Here is a 19904-nt window from a genome sequence, read left to right as displayed (position 1 = left end):
TCACATTCTTATATAGTAATTATCTACTTAGAAAATGTAAACGTAATTTTTAATGGAAAAAGGGTTTCAATAAGGTTATAACACAACTTCGGGAACCAAACTGTATACTTAAAGCTTTGATTATGAAAATTAACAGATCACTTTAAAATGATCTGTTGAATCAGTCAGTTATGTATATGTATGTATATATGTGCATATGTAAGTATGTATGTATGTATATATATATATATATGTATATGTATGTGTGTGTGTGTATATATATATATATATATATCTATATATATATATATATATATATATATATATATATATATATATATATATATATATATATATATGTATATATATACATATATGTATATATATATATGTATATATATATATATATATATATATATATATATATATATATATATATATATATATATATATATATATATATATATATATATATATATATATATGTGTGTGTATATGTATATATGTGTGTATATGTATATATGTATATATGTGTATGTATATATGTGTATATATATATATATATATATATATATATATATATATATATATATATATATATATATGTGTGTGTATATATGTATATGTATGTGTGTGTATATATATATATATATATATATATATATATATATATATATATATATATATATATATATATATATATATATATATATATATATATATATATATATATATATATACACATTCATACATACATACATGCATATATACATACAGTTGAAGTCAGAATTATTATCTCCCCTTTGATTTTTTTTTTCTTAAAATATTTCCAAATGATGTTTAACAGAGCAAGGAAATTTTCACAGTATGTCTGATATTTTTTCTTCTGGAGAAAGTCGTAATTGTTTTATTTCAGCTGAAATAAAAGCAGTTCTTAATTTTTTAAACACCATTTTAAGGACAACATTATTAGCCCCTTCAAGATATATATTTTTCGATAGTCTAAAGAACAAACCATCGTAAAATAATAACTTGCCTAATTACCCTAACCTGCCTAGTTAACCTTATTAACCTAGTTAAGCCTTTAAGTGTCACTTTAAGCTGTATAGAAGTGTCTTGAAAAATATATAGTAAAATATTATTTACTGTCATCATGGCAAAGATAAAATAAATCAGTTATTAGAAATGAGTTATTAAAACTATTATGTTTAGTAATGTGTTGAAAAAAAATCTTCTCTCCGTTAACCAGAAATTGAGGAAAAAATAAACAGGGGGGCTAATTATTCAGGATAAATATATAAATATATGTGTGCACAGACACACTCACTGGCCACTTTATTAGGTGCACCTTACCTGTACCGGGTTGGACCCCTTTTGCCTTCAGAACTGCCTTAATCCTTCATAGCATAGATTCAACAAGGTACTGGAAATATTCCTCAGAGATTTTGGTCCATATTGACATGATAGCATCTCGCAGTTGCTGCAGATTTGTCGGCTGCGCATCCATGATGCGAATCTGCCATTCCACCACATCCCAAAGGTGCTCTATTGGATTGAGTTCTGGTGACTGTGGAGGCCATTTGAGTACAGTGAACTCATTGTCATGTTCAAGAAACCTGTCTGAGATGATTTGCGCTTTATGACATGGCACGTTATTCTGCTGGAAGTAGCCATGAGAAGATGGGTACACTGTGGTCATATAGGGATGGACAAGGCCAGCAACAATACTTAGGTAGGCTGTGGCGTTGACATAATGCTCAGTTGGTTCTAATGGGCTCAAAGTGTGCCAAGAAAATATCCCCCACTCCATTACACCACCACCAGCAGCCTGAACCATTGATACATGGCAGGATGGATCCTTACTTTCATGTTGTTGATGGCAAATTCTGACCCTACTATCTGAATGTCACAGAAGAAATCCCGACTCATCAGACCAGGCAACGTTTTTTCAATCTTCTATTGTATAAATTTTGGTGAGCCTGTGCGAATTGGAGCCTGTTTCCTGTTCTTAGCTTACAGGAGTGGCACCCAGTGTGGTCTTCTGCTGCTGTAGTCCATTCGCCTCAAGGTTGGGCGTGTTGTGTGTTCAGAAATGCTCTGCATACCTATTTGCGCCCACAGAACTGCTGCTCACTGGATATTTTCTCTTTTCTGACCATTCTCTGTAAACCCTAGAGATGGTTGTGTGTGAAAATCCCAGCAGATCAGCAGTTTCTGAAATACACCAGTCCGTCTGGCACCAACAACCATGCCACGTTCAAAGTCACTTAAATCACCTTTCTTCCCTATTCTGATACTTGGTTTTAATTGCTGCAGTTCGTCTTGCAATGTGATTGGCTGATTAGAAATTTGCATTAACAGACAGGCGTACCTAATAAACTGGCCGGTGAGTCTATATGTATGTACATATATTTGTGTGTGTGAATATATATATATATATATATATATATATATATATATATATATATATATATATATATATATATATATATATATGTATGGTGGTATTTAATTGTGATTTAAAAAAAAATGTAATAAAATATTAGTCAGAATATCTAATGTTGATTGATATGGTTAGCATTTCTTTGAAATACATTAAAGCATTGATGTAAAGCAAGCTTTTGACTACAGGCTGACCACAGTGTTGTTGATAGCTGAACTTGACGGTCATCCAGATGTTTAAGTAGGCAAAATGTCAGAATTACTCAACTTCTTGGAGTAGATGAGGGTTATTTTTTCAGATGGAAAACTACATCTTTTCTCCTTTTCTACTAAAATTATAGCCCAAATACAACTATAAAAATAAAATGTAGTCCCTTTTGCTTTTAATCCACTTTGAGTTGAATTATTTTATTGACCACAAAGATTGATTCTAAATTAAAAACGTAGTGCAGGTACTTAGCCCAAAATAATATTGCAATCAAGATTTATTTGAGGAAATAGTTGCAAAAACACGTCCATTCAGACATCAGACAAAGATTGAGATCTTGGGACACTATTGTTTGTGTCCAGTTTGGCCTTGATGCTATTGAAGATCTTTTCTTTTGGGCTTTGTAATGGTTTTAAAGGTGTTGGGTGTTGCCTGGTCTCTCGTTTCATCAATTGTACAGAATTATACAACAATCGTACGCCACAAAATTCAGTCACACTTTATTTTATAGTAATTCCTGCTATTAATAAACTATTAACTAAGACTTTTAGCTCAATAAAGAACTTATTTGCTGCTTATTGATAGTCAGTATCATAATAGTAAGGTTTAGGTACTGGGTAAGATCATCATATAAGATGATCTAAGTACTATATTATATAATGAGAACTAATGAACAGCCAATTATATCTTAATATTAAGCAGATAATAACCCAGTAGTTAGAAGTGGAAATTACTTAAACTAAAATTTTACCAAAAATTTATTTCACATCTGTTCTGATAATCTGCTGAGGCAGTTAGGCAAAGGCAAGATTACGCAAAGTTATGATGTAAAAGCAAGAAGAAGAAAAAAAGATCAGCTCATTTAATCTATATACATCATTTTTATTCTGGCATATAAATAGAAGGTTTAACACAGTTTGTCTTTGGTTTCATCTTTTCCCTGCACAAGTTTCTGAACCTTACATTGGGGAAATATTAGAGATCATCATGCTACATTCATGTACCAATGACACGTGTGTTATGTAAAGCTGACATAACAGTAAGTGTTTGCAGAGGTCTGCTTATTTTCCTCTTGAGTTCCTGTGTTTTGTTAGTTGCGTAAAGTGTAAACTCAAAACACAGGATTTCAGATCTCATGCCTGCTGGGACACATAAAACTGGCAACACTTCAGGAGCTTGAAAGTTATTATATCATTGGATGGATTTTACATAAATGTATGGTACAATCATTCATTCATTCATTCATTCATTTTCCTTCGGCTTAGTCCCTTCATTAATCAGGGGTCACCACAGCGGAATAAACAGCCAACTTATCCAGCATTTCTTTTTACACGGCGGATGCCCTTTTAGCTGCAACCCAGTACTGGGAAACACCCATACACACTCATTCACACTAACACTATGGCCAATTTAGTTTATTCAATTTGGACTGTGGGGGAAATTGAAGCACCTGGAGAAAACCCAAGCGAGCATGGGGAGAACATGCAAACTCTACACACAAATGCCAACTGGCCCAGCTGAGACTCGAACAAGTAACCTTCTTGCTGTGAGGCGACAGTGCTAACCACTGAGCCACTGTGTAGCCCCAAAACATTGGGCAAAAGTTACTTTGTTTTAGTAAGTTACTCAACTAAATGTTTTAAGTTATACAAGGTTAAACTCAATATTTTATTGATGAAACTAAATTATTTTAGTGGGAAACTTTTCATCCTGAAGGTCCTGCGTGTACTGTTACTGCTTTGTAAAACAGATTTATGAAAGATGAAATTAATGCATTAAGACAGGCAAAATTATTACAAAGATGAAGTTACAAAAAAAACACAAATAATTATGAGGATTCATAAGGGTTAAAATCTGTCCATGAGTTTTACATGATAGTCTATTATTATAGAGACATTCATTTTCATTTTCACAGCCTTAGATGCAGCCCTCAAGAAAAGAGACGCTCGGCTACTCCTTATTCATTAAAATATGTCCAGACCTTCTGCCATTCATGTGTGACTTAACAAACGTGAACTTATTTTTATGGCACAGTGCTGCTGATTGCTAGATTCTGATTGGTTGACATTGATTGTCATGCCAATAGGTACAGTTTACAATTTAGGAAATTTAGGTCGTCATTTACTCTCCCTTATGACAGCGTTTTAGTGCCATATAAAAAAATAATAATCAGATAAGATTAAAGTTATAATATTACTTTATAAAATTACAAGAATAAATAGGAAAATAATACGAGAGTAAAGTCAAAATTGTTAGAAAGTATAAATATTACAAAAATAAATTTGAAAAGTTCAAGAATAAAGTTGAAATATTCTGGGAATAAACTTGTATCATAAACAATATTTTTAGAAAAATAACAGAATTACGAAAGTTCTTTTTCTGTTTTGCATAAAATGGATGCGGATGATTTGGTAAAACTCTACTTTCTTTAACAATAAAGAAAATTCAGCATATTAAAAAGAAATCGACCTTAAAACTTAAAAATAATACAAGTTTAATCAAATTTCTACGACATTCTTTTTTTAAATTATAAGAAGTTTAATTTCCACATTCTTGTAATATTACAAATTTATGAATTTGTAATATATATATAAATATATAATACACACATAATCACCGGCCACTTAATTAGGTACACCTGTCTAACTGCTCGTTGATGCAAATTTCTACTCAGCCAATCACATGGCAACAACTCACTGTATTTAGTCATGTAGACATGGTCAAGACGATCTGCTGCAGTTCAAACTGAGCAACAAAATGGGGAAAAAAGGGGATTTAAGTGACTTTGAATGTGGCATGGTTGTCGGTGCCAGATGGGCTGGTCTGAGTATTTCAGAAACTGATGATCTACTGAGATTTTCATCCAAAACCATCTCTAGATTTTACAGAGAATGGTCTGAAAAAGAGAAAATATCCAATGAGTGGCAGTTCTGTGGGCGCAAATGCCTTGTTGATGCCAGAGGTCAGAAGACAATGGCCAGACCGGTTCGAGCTGACAGAAAGGCAACAGTAACTGAAAAAAACACTCGTTATCAATGGTTCAGGCTGGTGGTGGTGGTGTAATGGTGTGGGGGATATTTTCTTGGCACACTTTGGACCCATTATTACCAATTGAGCATCATGTCAACGCCACAGTCTACCTAAGTATTGTTGCTGACCATGTCCATCCCTTTATGACCACAGTGTACCCATCTTCTGATGGCTACTTCCAGCAGGATAATGCCCCATTTCATGAAGCGCAAATCATCTCAGACTGGTTTCTTGAACATGACAATGGCCTCCAGTCACCAGAACTCAATCCAATAGAGCACCTTTAGGATGTGGTGGAATGGGAGATTAGCATCATGGATGTGCAGCCGACAAATCTGTGTGAAGTTATCATGTCAAAATGGACAAAAATGTCTGAGGAATAATTCCAGTATCTTGTTGAATCTATGCCAGGAAGGATTAAGGCAGTTCTGAAAGCCAAAGGGGGTTCAACCCGGTACTAATAAGATGTACCTAATAAAGTGGCCGGTGAGTGTATACATATTCTAAAAATGCCATGGTTCCAAACCCTAATGAGTGACAGAAAGTATTTTGAAGAATAGTCATTGACACTCATAATAGAAAAATAAGACTATGGATGTCAATGGCTACAGGTTTCCGACATTCTTCAAAATATCTTTTTTTTTGTTCAAGACACAGAATATTTAATTGCTGGCTGAATTACTTTTTACAATTGCTGAGCATGTTACGCTCTCTCTCCCACCCTCTTGGCTTCATGATGTGGCAGCTTTACCATTACTCAACCTGTGCATTAATCCATCCATAATTAAGCTGTTCGTCGTCATAATTTATTATCTGGATTTTTGACTATAATACAAACACATACAACCTGCAGTGCATTACTTATGTCGACATTCTGACCACTTACACCTTTATTTGTTACTTGTTCATTTGAAATCTTAGCAAAAAGCCATTATTCACAGCAGCAGCTGCACTGAGGTCAGTGGTTTTACCCTGATTTATTTCTGCTGTGGTGGTCTCAGCTGCTGCTGTCAGAGTCATCCTCGGACTCTTCTTCAATGTCATCTAGAATCAGCTCATTGATGCTTTCTATCAGACTGCCCTGACTCAGACAGGTGTTGACGGTGGATCCGCTGCTAATGTGAGCAGGACTGGGGTAAACTACACAAGGCTTCCTGTTCTTCTGTCTGCTGTGCGGGTGAACGCATTCGGTGCCAGGAACATGGGGCTCTGGGGAAGACGAACATGCAGCTGGTCAAGATGCTGTATGTAAGAATGGTTGTTTTGCCATTTTTCTTAATATTTACAACATGTGAAAAGCTTGTTATGAAAGTAGTAGAACAAGACCTTCCCTGTAGACTCTGAATGTTTTTACCAGGAACGTCAAAGGTATGTGATGTTTACATGCACTCCTGAGAGTCTCTCTCTTACATTCGATGACACAAGAAACCCTTAAAGTGAAAAAACCCATGAGCTTTACCCCAGCTAGCAAAATTCATATGGCTCAAATTCGGCCCACACCCGAAACTTACATCTGGACCACATACTGAATGGAATGATGTCTCTTGGGTGGTCCGTTCCTGTTTGTCAGATCTGGACCATAAATAAGCCATAGCAATACCACATATCAGCCAGAATTCAACCAAATGAATCAGAACTGACCCTATTCTGGGCCACAGTTTGCTTTTATTCTGGTCCAGATCTGGCCTACACCCCAGACACTTACATCCGGTCCACATACTGAATGGAATAATGGCTCTAGGGTGGTCTGCTCATTTTTGCCAGATCTGGGCCATAAATTAGCTATATTACTACCCATATCTGCCATGTCAAAGAGCTATGGTTTGATCCCTATAATTATCAAATGACCACTGTACTTTATCTTTACCAAAAGTGACCTATCATATGTTTTAGGATAACAGTACCATACTTGCCATATCCTACATCAGCTGCTTTGAGCTCACACCAGCTTTAGCTAGAGATACTTGCCCATATTTGCCATATCTCATCTGGGCCACTATAGAATCACAGCCACATTAGCCAGAGTTTACTGTACCGAATATTCGCCAAAAGTGGTCCACATATGTTTTAAGATAACTGGGCCACTTTAGGCTAACAGCCACATTAGCCAGAGTTTACTGTGCTGAATATTCACCAAAAGTGGTCCACATATGTTTTAAGATAACTGGGCCACGTTTGCTATATCTTCTCTGGGCCACTTTAGGCTAACAGCCACATTAGCCAGAGTTTACCATGCCGAATTTTCGCCAAAAGTGGTCCACATATGTTTTAAAATAACTGGGTCACATTTGCCATATTTTCTCTGGGCCACTATAGGCTCACAGCTGCATTAGCCAGAGCTTACTGTGCCAAATTTTTGCCAGATGTGGTCTCCATATGTTTTAAGATAGCTGGGCCACATTTGCACATACACATGTGAGCCACTTTGGATTTAGACCCAGATTACCCTTAAATAACTATGCCACATTTTGCCATCTGTGGCCCACATTTGTCCTCCATCATTTGGGCCAAATTTACCATTTTCCACATTGGCCATATTAGGCTCACATTTAAATTACATTTTGCCATAAGAGGCAAATGTTTGCCTTAAATGGCCCATATATGAATTGTAATCTTTGGCCTGCTTTTGCCATTGTTGCCATTGCCATTGGCCGAAGGAAGACCACCAGTTCCGCATAACTGCCTAAAATGACCCACATTTGTATGCTATCTGGAACACTCCTTCAGCTTATTCCCTGCTGCAACAGGAGTTGCCACAGTGGAATGAACTGCTAGTTACTCTTGCATGAGTTTTTATGTGGCGGATGACATTCCAGCTACAACCTATCAGTGAGAGTGCACTCGTGAAACCTCCGAGAGACACACAACTGTGCTACATTTTGAAGTATTGCCCATAAAGTTAGCAGGTCCACGAAACCAACAAAACTTTCCCTGTTTCCCTGACTTACAATGTTTTTACCAGGAAAGTCAAAAGTATGTGTCATTTACATGAACTCCTGAGAGTCTCTCTTTCATCTGATGAAACCAGAAACTATTGCAGAAAAATGAGCTTTCACTCACTTACTTTCCTTCAGCCCTGCTTTATCAGGGGTTGCTACAGCAGAATGACCCACCAATTACTCTTGCATATGTTTTATGTGGTGGATAACCTTCCAGCCACAACCCAGCACTGAGAGTGCATTAACTCAAGAAACCTCAGAGAGACACATAACTGTGCTACATATTATCGTACTGCCCATAAAGTTAGCAGATCCACAAATCCAACTAAACTTTACTTTTTAGGATCTGAAGACTTTAAGAAGCTAGAGAGAAGACCTCTAGTGGGCATTGTCATGAACAGCATCGTATTACCCATTCGATGATAACAGTCTTCAGCAAAGCAGCTGTGCTGGTTTCTTTGTCTTGGCCCAGGCATCATGTTCTTCCTTCTCGGCGGTAGAATCTTCATAGGGTAAATGGCTGAGCGACAGCCGTAACAAGGGGATCGTCCATCCATCCGTCCAAAACCCCTAACAGAAACATAAATTGATTACACAATGCCCTTCCATAAAAACATTGTCATAACTGCCATTTATTCATTAATTTATTTTCCTTTGGCTTAGTCTCTTTATTCGTCACGGGTTGCCACAGTGGAATGAACCGCCAACTTATCCAGCCTATGTTTTACACAGCAGATACCCTTCCAGCTGCAACCCAGTACTGGGAAACATTTATACACTCTCACTTTCACACACACTCATACACTGCGACCAATTTAGTTTATTCAATTCATCTATTCCACATGTCTTTGGATTGTGGGGGGAACTGGAACACCCGGAGGAAACCTACACGAGTACATGCAAACTCCACGCAGAAATGCCAACTGACTCAGCACAGACTCGAACCAGCGACCTTCTTACTGTGAGGTAATAGTGCTAACTACTGAGCCACCGTTTCGCCCCAACTGTTATTTAAAACTGAATAAAAACACTGTACATCAGGGGTCAGAATGTATTTAGCATATATATAAATTAATAAAATAACATACATAAAATAATGACGATTCTAAAATTAGCTGCTAGCTAGATGCTACCCAGTCTCCTGTTGCCAAAAACTACACTTGCAACTTTGAATGCGCGTATCACCACACACAACAACCACCCCTCGCTCAATACCCCTCCACAGCCAGTGTAACCATACATATGTTGAAATGTTGAATAGAACGAGTGGAATAGTGCCGTCTTCTTTATGTGGCTTAGGTGGAGTTAGCCAACAGCTAATTATAAGCTAAAACATGCTAGTCTCAAAGCCATTGACATGACTGAGTCCGAAACCAAAACAAAGAAACCAAAGAGAGAACCGAGCCCAAACAAGAACAATATCAGACAACCTTGTCTTACACTCTGTCGTATCTGAATGGTAACTCAAATAAAGACGCTCTGTTACTTTACAGCTTCATGTAGAGCAGGGATGTCAAACTCAATTCCTGGAGGGCTGCAGCCTTGCACAGTTTAGTTCCAACCCTGTTCCAACACACTTACCTGTAGGTTTCAAACAAGCCTGAAGGACTCAATTAGTTTGATCAGGTGTGTTTAATTAGTGTTGGAACTAAACTGTGCAGGGCTGAGGCCCTCCAGGAATTGAGTTTGACATCCCTGATGTAAAGGCTATAAGGACATTATAAGTAACACAGGCTCCTTTACCTGGTCAGTGGACATGGTTTCCAAAAAGGTTTCTTCAGCTTACAGTCAGCAAACTTATGTGTAGGCTTACACTGACAATTATATCAGACAATTATATAAACCACAAGAAGGAGACGAGCAAAAAAGTTACATAATGTTGCTTTGAAAAATTCAACTAGAATTGCCTGTGACAGACTCTTACGTTATCTTTTGTAACTGGCAGTGAGCTATTACTCCTAGTAGGACAGTCATTAACCAAAAGCCACATGGCGGTGTATAGATTTAACACTGGAAAGAATAATAAAGCAGCATAGAGACACCTAAACTGTCAAGTGTCTTCATTCACCAACTTGCAATACAGACCACCTTGCTAAAACACATCTGGGAGATGTGGAATGGATAAAAATACATTTAAAAAAAGAGGACTTTAATGGGCTAATAAATGGCATCTTTGAGTTATGCTTTAAGAAATAATATTTCCTCTTTCCTCATTGTGAAAAATTGATCATAAATGTATCATAATGTATAATTTTAATTTACATGTTACTAACCTATTAGGCTATTACATGGTGTCAAGAGTGATGTTAGGCTTTTAGATATACAGTCCCATCCATAAATATTGGGACATTGAAACAGTTCTGCAATTTTTGTCTCTTTACACCAACACAATGGATTTGAAATGAAACGGAGAAGATGTGCTTTAACACCAGACTGTCAGCTTTGATATGAGGGTATTTACATACAAATCAAGTGAACGTTAAAGGAATTGCAACAGTTTGCATATGTGCCTGCCACTTGTTAAGGGACCAAAAATAATGGGATAGAATAATAATAATACTTTTTTAACACTTTTTAATACTTGGTTGCAAATTCTTTGCAGTCAATTACAGCCTGAAGTCTGGAACGCATAGACATCACCAGACGCTGGGTTTCATTCCTGGTGGTGCTCTGTCAGGCCTTTACAGCAACTGTCTTCAGTTCCTGCTTGTTCTTGGGGCATTTTCCCTTCAGTTTTGTCTTCAGCAAGTGAAATGCATGCTCAATCAGATTTAGGTCAGGTTATTGACTTGGCCATTGCATAACATTCCATTCTTTCCCTTCAAAAACTCTTTGGTTGCTTTTGCAGTATGCTTTGGGTCATTCTCCATCTGCACTGTGAAGCGCCATCCAACGAGTTCTGAAGCATTTGGCTGAATATGAGCAGATAATATTGCCTGAAAAACTTCAGAATTCATCCTGCTGTTGAATCTTTTTGTCAGCAGTCAAATCATCAATAAATACAAGGGAACCAGTTCCATTGACAACCATACATGCCCACGTTATGACTACCACCACCATGCTTCACTGCTTAGGAACATAAGCAGTTCCTTTCCTTCTCTTACTCTTCTTTTCCCATCACTCTGGTACAAGTTTATCTTGGTCTCATCTGTCTAGGATGTTGTTCCAGCACTGTAAATACTTTTTTAGAACTGTATTCTGGCCTTCCGGTTTTTGAGGCTCACCAATGGTTTACATTTTGTACCGAACCCTCTGTATTCACTCTGGTGTTGTCTTCTCTTGATTGTTGACTTTGACACACATACACCTATCTCCTGGAGAGTGTTCTTGATCTGGCCAACTGTTGGGAAGGGTGTTTTGTTCACCAGAGAAAGAATTCTTTGGTCATCCACCACAGTTGTTTCTGTGGTCTTCCAGGTCTTTAGTTGTTGCTGAGCTGACTGGTGCGTTTCTTCTTTTTAAGAATGTTCCAAACAGTTGTTTTGGCCCTGCCTAAAGTTTTTGCTACAGCGTTCACCTGATTTGAATGTAAATACCCTCAAATTAAAACTGACAGTGTGCAGTTAAAGCACATTTTGTTTAATTTCAAATCCATTGTGTTGGTGTATAAAGCTAAAAATGTTAGAATTGTGTTGATGTTCCAATATTTATGGACCTGGCTGTAGCTGGTGAGAAGGAAAATAAAAAAAAAACTTTCCAAGAGGAAAATTGACAATGAAAATTAGTCATACAAGGAAGAATGGAAAGACAATATGCATACGTCCTACCTATTTTTGTGGATGAAAAGCAAGTGTATTTTATCTGCTATCAAAATAATCTAATAGTTTTGCTGATGGGCTGCTTTTCTGACCACTGCTACATTATTCCACAATTAAAGATAAAGTCTTACTTGAAGTTTCGAGTGCAGTTTGGGCAGGTAAACTCTGCTATACCCCACATTCTGTCAGGTGGCACAGGGTCGTACTTCTTTTTGCATCTATGACAGCGCGACACCTAACAACAGGTCACACAGAATTCAATTTAATTTAATAGGATAGTTCACCCGACATTGACAGTTTAAATTTGCTGTTAATTTACACTCATTTGGGTCATCAAAGATGTAGGTCTTTTTTTAATTTAGTAAAACATTAAAGATTTTTAGCCGCATCCTTTTGTGGCCAATACAGTACCAATTTATCTTGGAAAGTGAATTGGTGCTGCACAGTGTCCTGCACTGTGACCAGAGAGACTTTTGACTATTCTTCTTGCAGAATAGTGGCTAGGTCACTACATGATGCTGAAGAAACGTTTTGTAATTCACTCCACCAAAACACCCCAAAGTGGCTCAATAATATTTGGGTCTGGTGACTCTGCAGGCCATTGGGAGATGTTGAACTTCACTTTCATGTTTATTAAACTACTCTGTCACCAGTCTTGCTGTCTTGAATACAATGTCTGAACCATCGGGTGCACATGGTCCCCCAGAAAGGTTCGGTAGTCCTTGGCAGTAACGCGCCCATCTAGCACTGGGCCTAGGGAATGGGATAATATTGCAGCCCAAACATTCACTAATCCACCTTCATGCTTCACTCTGTGCATGCAACAGTCTGGGTGGTGCACTTCTTTGGGGATTCTCCACAATGTAACAGATGTGGGACTGACAGTGAAGGTGGACTCATCACAGAGCAATACAAGTTTTCACATTGTGGTTCATCCATCTTGCTGACATTAGCCTGGATACTGTAGCTCTTGATACATCACCAACACTTGCTGTCTTGGTCATAGATGCGCCAGAGAGACGCGCACCAACAATTTGTCCTATTTTGAACTCTGCTGTCACCTATAATGTTGACAGCAGTAATTAAGCACTAATTAAACCTTCACGCTCTGCTCTTACTGGTAAAATGTGTAATCAAAGAAGATTGGCCACTAGGCTGGTCATATTTAGCCATGAAACATCCAACACTATATTGGCCAGTGTATTAGTTTCATTGTCCAAACCACTGTATATTAGATGTCTAATAAACACAAAGCTGTTTGGTGGTTGACTAGGATAATATGAATCACCAAGGACCACAGATGTAGCCAAATATCTTCTTTATTGTTCTACTGAAGAAAAAAAACTCGACTTCATCTTCATCAGCATTCTGTGTAAAATTGAGAGTCCAAAATTGTTTGTCCAATACATTCTGTGGTCCGTGTGAACTGCAGCTTTAGCATTTGTTTGTAGTAGGAGCAAGTTGCTTCAAATTATAGAGACAATTTGATTGGACAGAAAATTTCAAGACAAGCTGAATTGTAAGGTCATCATAATGGTAGATCAATATTGGAACAAGTAAGAGAGAGTGCAAGTTTTGAATGCATATATTTTCTAAATGTAAAATTTGGACAGTCTTACAACAAACTGCCAATGCATTCCAAACAGGATGTATCATGGCCGCCATAATGAAGTGTTGTTACAAATCGAAGTGCTTAAAACTGGCGAAAAGCCCCCCAGAAAGAAGCATTTCGAAAGGTACAACTGATAGACACTTTGGACCCCTTTGACCCTTTACACATGGAAGTTGTTTGGTGTTGAACAGTGCTTTTCATTCAGAAGGCCTCATCCCTTTGTCCCAATTCCTTAATCCCACCTCATACCAAATTTCATTTACGTTTCATGAGATCTTTAATGTTTTACTGAAGACAAAAAGACCCCCATTTTTGATTGCATAAAGGAACTGAAAGCAGATTTTAATTTATTTACTATCCCACTTTAAACCAATTGTGAGCTCTGACATGCACCAGCACAGCCCTTGATTTAACTGAGCCTGATTTGAGTTTTTAAGGGTGTGGTCCAACATCTTACCCTTTTCCTCTGAGGCACACGTCGCCACCAATCCCTGTCACATGACTCACAGGCAAACTGATGTGTGTCTGAAGGGATCTGGTTTGCCTGCGCCTGGTCAAACATTCGCTTGTTCTCCATTGTTAATGGCAGAACTCTTAGACGCGTCCCAAGCTCCTGCAAGCATGTCTGTGCATGTTAGTCCACAATGCTCATACGGTTCTGTAATATTAACTGTGGCAGGGTTTAAAACTAAGTAAACAATGCAAAGCAACTAACCGCTATATCCTGGTCATCACTTGGTTGTTTCTTTGCCTGAGAAAGAAGGAGAATATAAGTCATGCATAAATACTACAATGTAATGCAATGATTTATTCATACTGTAGATGTTGATACACAGAAAACAACATCTTACTTTTGTGGATGGACCTGCACCGCTGGATCCAGAGGACGATGACTTGGCATGTTTCTCCTCCTATAAATTTTTGATGACCACATCTTGACTATAACCATTATACAATTACAAACTGTAAAGTAAACAGCAATACCTTCTACTTCTGTTTTCAGAAATCATGTAACAGGACAAAAGGATATTTACACTTTGTATAAGGGATAGTTCACTCAAAAAATGAAAATTCTGTCATTATTTACTCAACCTTCCATTGTTCCAAACCTGTTTGAGTTTCTGTTGAACACAAAAGAAGATTAGAAGAATGAAGAATGTTGGAAATCATTGTCTTTCATGGTAAGAAAAACAAGTACTTTACAAGCCAATGGTTACTAGTTTCCAACATTCATCATAATATCTTCTTTTGTGTTCAACAGAACAAAGAAACGGTTTGGTACAAGCGGAGGAGGATGTGCTGTAAAAAAAAATGCTGGGTTCCACACAATCGATTTGTGTTGAAACAACATGAAGAAATTAAGTTAACTTGTTTGTTTTTACCAATTTAAGTGGATTGAACATAAAACAATTAAGTTGTCCCCAAAACACCTTAAGAATTGTGTTGTTTTGGCTCATTTTAAATAGGCTAGGTAGTTTGAACAAGCGGAAAATGTTATTTTTGGAGTGTGGGTCAAAGATGGCAGAATTTTCCTTTTTTCTGATCTATCCCTTTAATTTAAAGTACAGGGAACATGTTAGCGATTAAGATGTAGAAAATGCCAGCTTTGGAAGGAAAAAAGTTCACCTAGGGGAGTGTGGGCCACAAAGTAACGCGGGGTAAAATGTAACACAAAGTTTTAAGGTATTTACTCAGGGTTAACCATGGCATGCTTCCGAGGTTTTCACCACAATGTCGGCAGATATCTTCCTGCCAGTTGCTGAAAAAGTTTGGCAAAATTTGGATGAGAAACACAGGAGAAACTATTTTTGCAGCATAAATGTATTTTTATTATAGTCTATATTTTTTGAAAGTATGTATGTAAAAACTTATGTTGTTGTGATTAGGGATGCAATGATTAATCGATTTCACTATTAATCGCAATTTAATTCATCACGGTTAATTAATCATAAAGACTCCTCAAAGCCGTGTTTCTGCATGGAACAAAATTTCTGCAACTAAACAAAGTTCCGCCAACTGTGCGCTAGTTTGATGTTCCGAGCTTATACACCGAGGCTAATACACACAAACCTTGGATTGACTATGGCTTAGACTTTTAACTAAGGGCCATTGCGTCTTTTGAGCATGCAAATTTGTTACTTCTAATGTGGGCACTCGATTTGGCCGCATATTGAAGCGCACCGTGAGTTAAAAACTGACCAATCAGCTTCATACTTTGTATGCAATATACACATTTGTACTCCAAAGAAAAAAAAAATACGAAATGAAAATACCAAACAATTTTGTAATATAGTTGCTCAAAAGTGTCTTTTAGACAGAATTTCAGCAGACTTTGATTAGATTTGTTCTCTTTAAAAGGGAAATACTTAGCTTATATGATGCTTAGATTTACATTAGACAAACACAATTTCTTATTTATTCTTATTTTTATTTATTCATTGTTCTGTCGTTTATTTTCAGTGTAAAATTATTACTTATCTTTTAATGTCAAAAACGAGTTTTCACTTATTTTTAAGTCCAAAGAGAAATGGACTCTTGTTTTTTTTTATTATTATATTTAAATTAAGAAATGCATAATAATCGTGATAACTGTGATTATTCCACAGACTATAATCATTTAACCAAAATCTATAATCGTTGCATCCCTAGTTGTGATCACCGTCTTCTTGGATAAAAGATGGAACCATTTTAAAAGATGTAAAAAGCACAGTGACTGCTAGCCAGTAATGAGGAAAACACGACACAGCGTGGTTAGTTGTAACAGGGTGTTACAAATAAGCCACACACTGTTGGACACCAATTAAACAAACAAATTATTGTTGAATTTTGAGTGTAATGTTGAGAACTTTATAAATAAAAAATAATTCTAAATAGAAAGAAGTAATTGTGTTGCTAATGAAAAAGTGCTTTGTATAATAATGGATAATAATGCAAATAAATCCAAATGTGTTTATCCAATAGATAAATAAACAACAACAACAACAACAACAAAACATACTGTGCTATGTAGAATAAAAAAATTGAGCTAAATACTGAGGAAATATAGCTACTATTTAAAGTAAACTGAATTTACATGAAATGTGTGAAATCTGCCTTTTTAAGCACACTCTCAAAACTGTCCTTAAGGAACAGTTTTGTACCTTTGTAAAAGTTGTATCTAATATAGTACAGAAAGGTCCTCTTATGATACTGTTCTGTATCTTTTATGGTACAATTGAAATGAAGGTACACAATTGTTCACAAAAAAAGGTACATAAGGGTTGGACAACTTCTTAATTACAATATCTATGAAAATAAATATTACTGGAAAGCCTAAATGGTTTTATGAATAATTTCCATATTAAAACATGAATCATCATTTAAAGCATTTGTTTAGAGAAACTCATAAACATTAATTATCAAGTTCTATAATACAAAACAACTGGTAAAACAAAATTATAGGTATTGTAAACTAAACATTTAAGGCAGTTTTAATAAACATTTGGTAAGCATTTTCTGATAGATACATTTTCGTTATTGATATCCGCACCTTTTGGCGTTCCAATATGCACGTGAGCTGACAAAATCCTGCATATGCAAAGTGTTCATGCAGACATTTTAGAATTGTAAAAGTAATCAATATTGTGCATATCTCGTTACAATACTTTTGCAGTATTCTATTTCTGTTTTAAAATTAAGTAAATTAAATTAACTTTTAGATGATTACAAGGGTATTGTGTGAAAATTGAAGAAAAAAAGTTTTATATTGTAGATGGGAGAATGTATATCTGTAACATTTCTGTGAAAAGTGTTGTAAAATGTTTAGCAAAAAATAGATCTTTTGATTTATATTAGAGAATTTTTTATTCTTTATTGTAAATTAAAAAGATGCATTTATACAAAAAGAAACTTTTTTTTAACTGGAACATTGTTTAAAAATGTATTTTATGTTTTATATTTACTGAAAATAAATTGACCCATTTTGTATATAGTAAAATGCCTTTAAATAGTTCTTGGAGGAACACATTTGACAATGTTAAGGTACAAAGTGTCTTGTCACTGTAGTGGTACCTTTGATGAAGGTACAATATTGTCTCTGCAGGTTTTAAAAACTAAAGGTACATTTTGGTTTCCCATGGTACAAATCATGTCCTTAAAGGAACAAACTGCAATGGTGCAAATTTGTTTCTTTGTCTTAAGGTACAATTCTGTTCCGTAGAAAGGTACTGCCCCAGAGTGCGTGTGTTACAACTAACCCTTTGTCTGTTAAAACATGCCCCGCAGGTAGGGTAAATAGTCAAATTTTTACTCCTGGCACTTTTGGCAATACTGCATAAAAACTACAGGTCTGGCGATCATACTTTCAGTGCTCATTTACAGGACAGGCTTGTGTGTTGTTGGTAAAAAAAAAGTATTGTTTGCCTAACCCCATTACTCTGTTCATTATTTGGCCGAAACCAAAAAGTGTTACTTTGTGCCCCGCTCTCCCCAACTTGTTAAATGGCCTGAGGGTGAGTAAACAAAAATAAAATCTTTGAGTGAACTGTCTCTTTAAGAGATTGTTGGGACATTACCTGTTGTTGTTCTTCAGCTTTGAGTTTCATAATCACGTTCTGTATGAAAGCGGAAAATGAGTTCATCAAACAGCCCAATACAAACAGTATGAATTCCATAGTATTAAATAAGAAACAAGCATTTAAGGTGTGCTCTCTTTCCAAAATTTGCATAAAGTGCTTTCTGTCACCTGAATAATAATAATACCACCTTAGCTACAGGGTCATTATTCAAAGCTGCCTGGTCTTCCTCGTCCAGCTCTACATATAAAAGATATAGCAGTTAAAAGTGCAAAATCACACGAATAAATGGAAAAGGCATTGACGTGAAAAAGAAAACAGACTTATACAACATGTTTTGTTAAGATAAAAAGGTTGCACTTTACCCCTGTCATTATCTGCCATCAGGGCGACCCACATTGCAACCATGCGATGGTTTTTCACATATCGTTGCATGAGCAACACAGCTGTGTCAATTTCTATTAGTCCATGAAACTTCTCTCTCAGTCGCCTCACACTTTTTTCCAACTAAATCAAGAGAACAAACACAATTAACATGTATTTATGTTTATTGAAAAATCAGCTACGTGATATAATTCTCCTGTCGTCCTGTAGATATCTCAAATAAATAGAAATTAGATATCTAACAGCATGCCAATCTGTTTTTAGCTTGTATCAAATATAGGACTGTTAAGGAAGTGACCGCACTGTACTTCCTTTGATAGCATTTCATATTGTATCAAATAGCGTACGCCATTCAGCTGTATGTTTACCAGAGTAATAAACACCGTACCTCCACTTCTTCGTGCATTCGACTCATTTCTCAGACCTGTGCTCCTGTTTTGGTGTCAAATACAAAAACGCTAGAGCTCCTTTAGTGCTGTACCGTTTCCTTAGCGTTTTAATGGGGAATATTACTTTCAGTTTGACCAGGAATGCCACAACGTGACCACTAGAGGTCGACAAACCACAAACCAAGTACAAAACAAGAGCACTCTTGACTTAGCAAGAAGATTCATCGCAGGGATTCGACTCCTTGTTTACTAAAAAGAATCAGTTGGATTGTCTTTTGTTTTTATGAACAATGCGAGAATACAAACACAGTACAGTATAAAATAAATAAACAGTATATAAATAAATAAGGGGTGGCGCAGTGGGTAGCGCTGTTATCTCACAGCAAGAAGGTTGCTGGTTCGAGTCAGTTGGCATTTCTGTGTGGAGTTCGCATGTTCTCCCCCGTGTTGGCGTGGGTTCCTCCGGTTGCTCTGTTTTCCCCCACAAGTCCAAAGATATGCGGTATAGGTAAATTAAGCTAAATTGTCCGTAGTGTATGTGTGTGAATGAGAGTGTATGGGTGGTTTCCAGTGATGGGTTGTGGCTGGAAGGCCAAATGAGCTCATGTAT

At 36.5% G+C, this 19904-nt stretch overlaps 1 protein-coding gene across 1 annotated transcript; it reads right to left on the bottom strand.

Annotated features, from left to right (window-relative positions):
- Positions 1–3490: 3490 nt before the first annotated feature.
- shfl (shiftless antiviral inhibitor of ribosomal frameshifting) lies at positions 3491–19410 on the bottom strand. Its single transcript, XM_056454095.1, has 10 exons — positions 19294–19410; positions 18887–19028; positions 18712–18761; positions 18522–18560; positions 14820–14879; positions 14684–14719; positions 14426–14581; positions 12488–12591; positions 9011–9168; positions 3491–6868 (listed from the first exon to the last, which is right to left on the bottom strand). The coding sequence occupies exons 1-10, from the start codon at positions 19318–19320 to the stop codon at positions 6657–6659; spliced, it is 984 nt and encodes a 327-aa protein (XP_056310070.1). The 5' UTR covers positions 19321–19410; the 3' UTR covers positions 3491–6656.
- Positions 19411–19904: the final 494 nt, after the last annotated feature.

Source organism: Danio aesculapii, chromosome 3, assembly GCF_903798145.1.
Source record: "Danio aesculapii chromosome 3, fDanAes4.1, whole genome shotgun sequence".
Classification (NCBI taxonomy): Eukaryota; Metazoa; Chordata; class Actinopteri; order Cypriniformes; family Danionidae; genus Danio; species Danio aesculapii.
The sequence above is the reverse complement of the archived record's forward strand: the minus strand, read 5'-3'. Positions and strand labels throughout refer to the sequence as shown.

Coding starts and splice junctions, on each gene's coding strand:
- shfl (XM_056454095.1), bottom strand. CDS start 19,320: ATGAGTCGAATGCACGAAGAAGTGGAG. Junction 18,762..18,886: donor GATGGCAGATAATGACAGGG/GTAAAGTGCAAC, acceptor TTTTATATGTAG/AGCTGGACGAGGAAGACCAG. Junction 14,720..14,819: donor GTGCAGGTCCATCCACAAAA/GTAAGATGTTGT, acceptor CTTCTTTCTCAG/GCAAAGAAACAACCAAGTGA.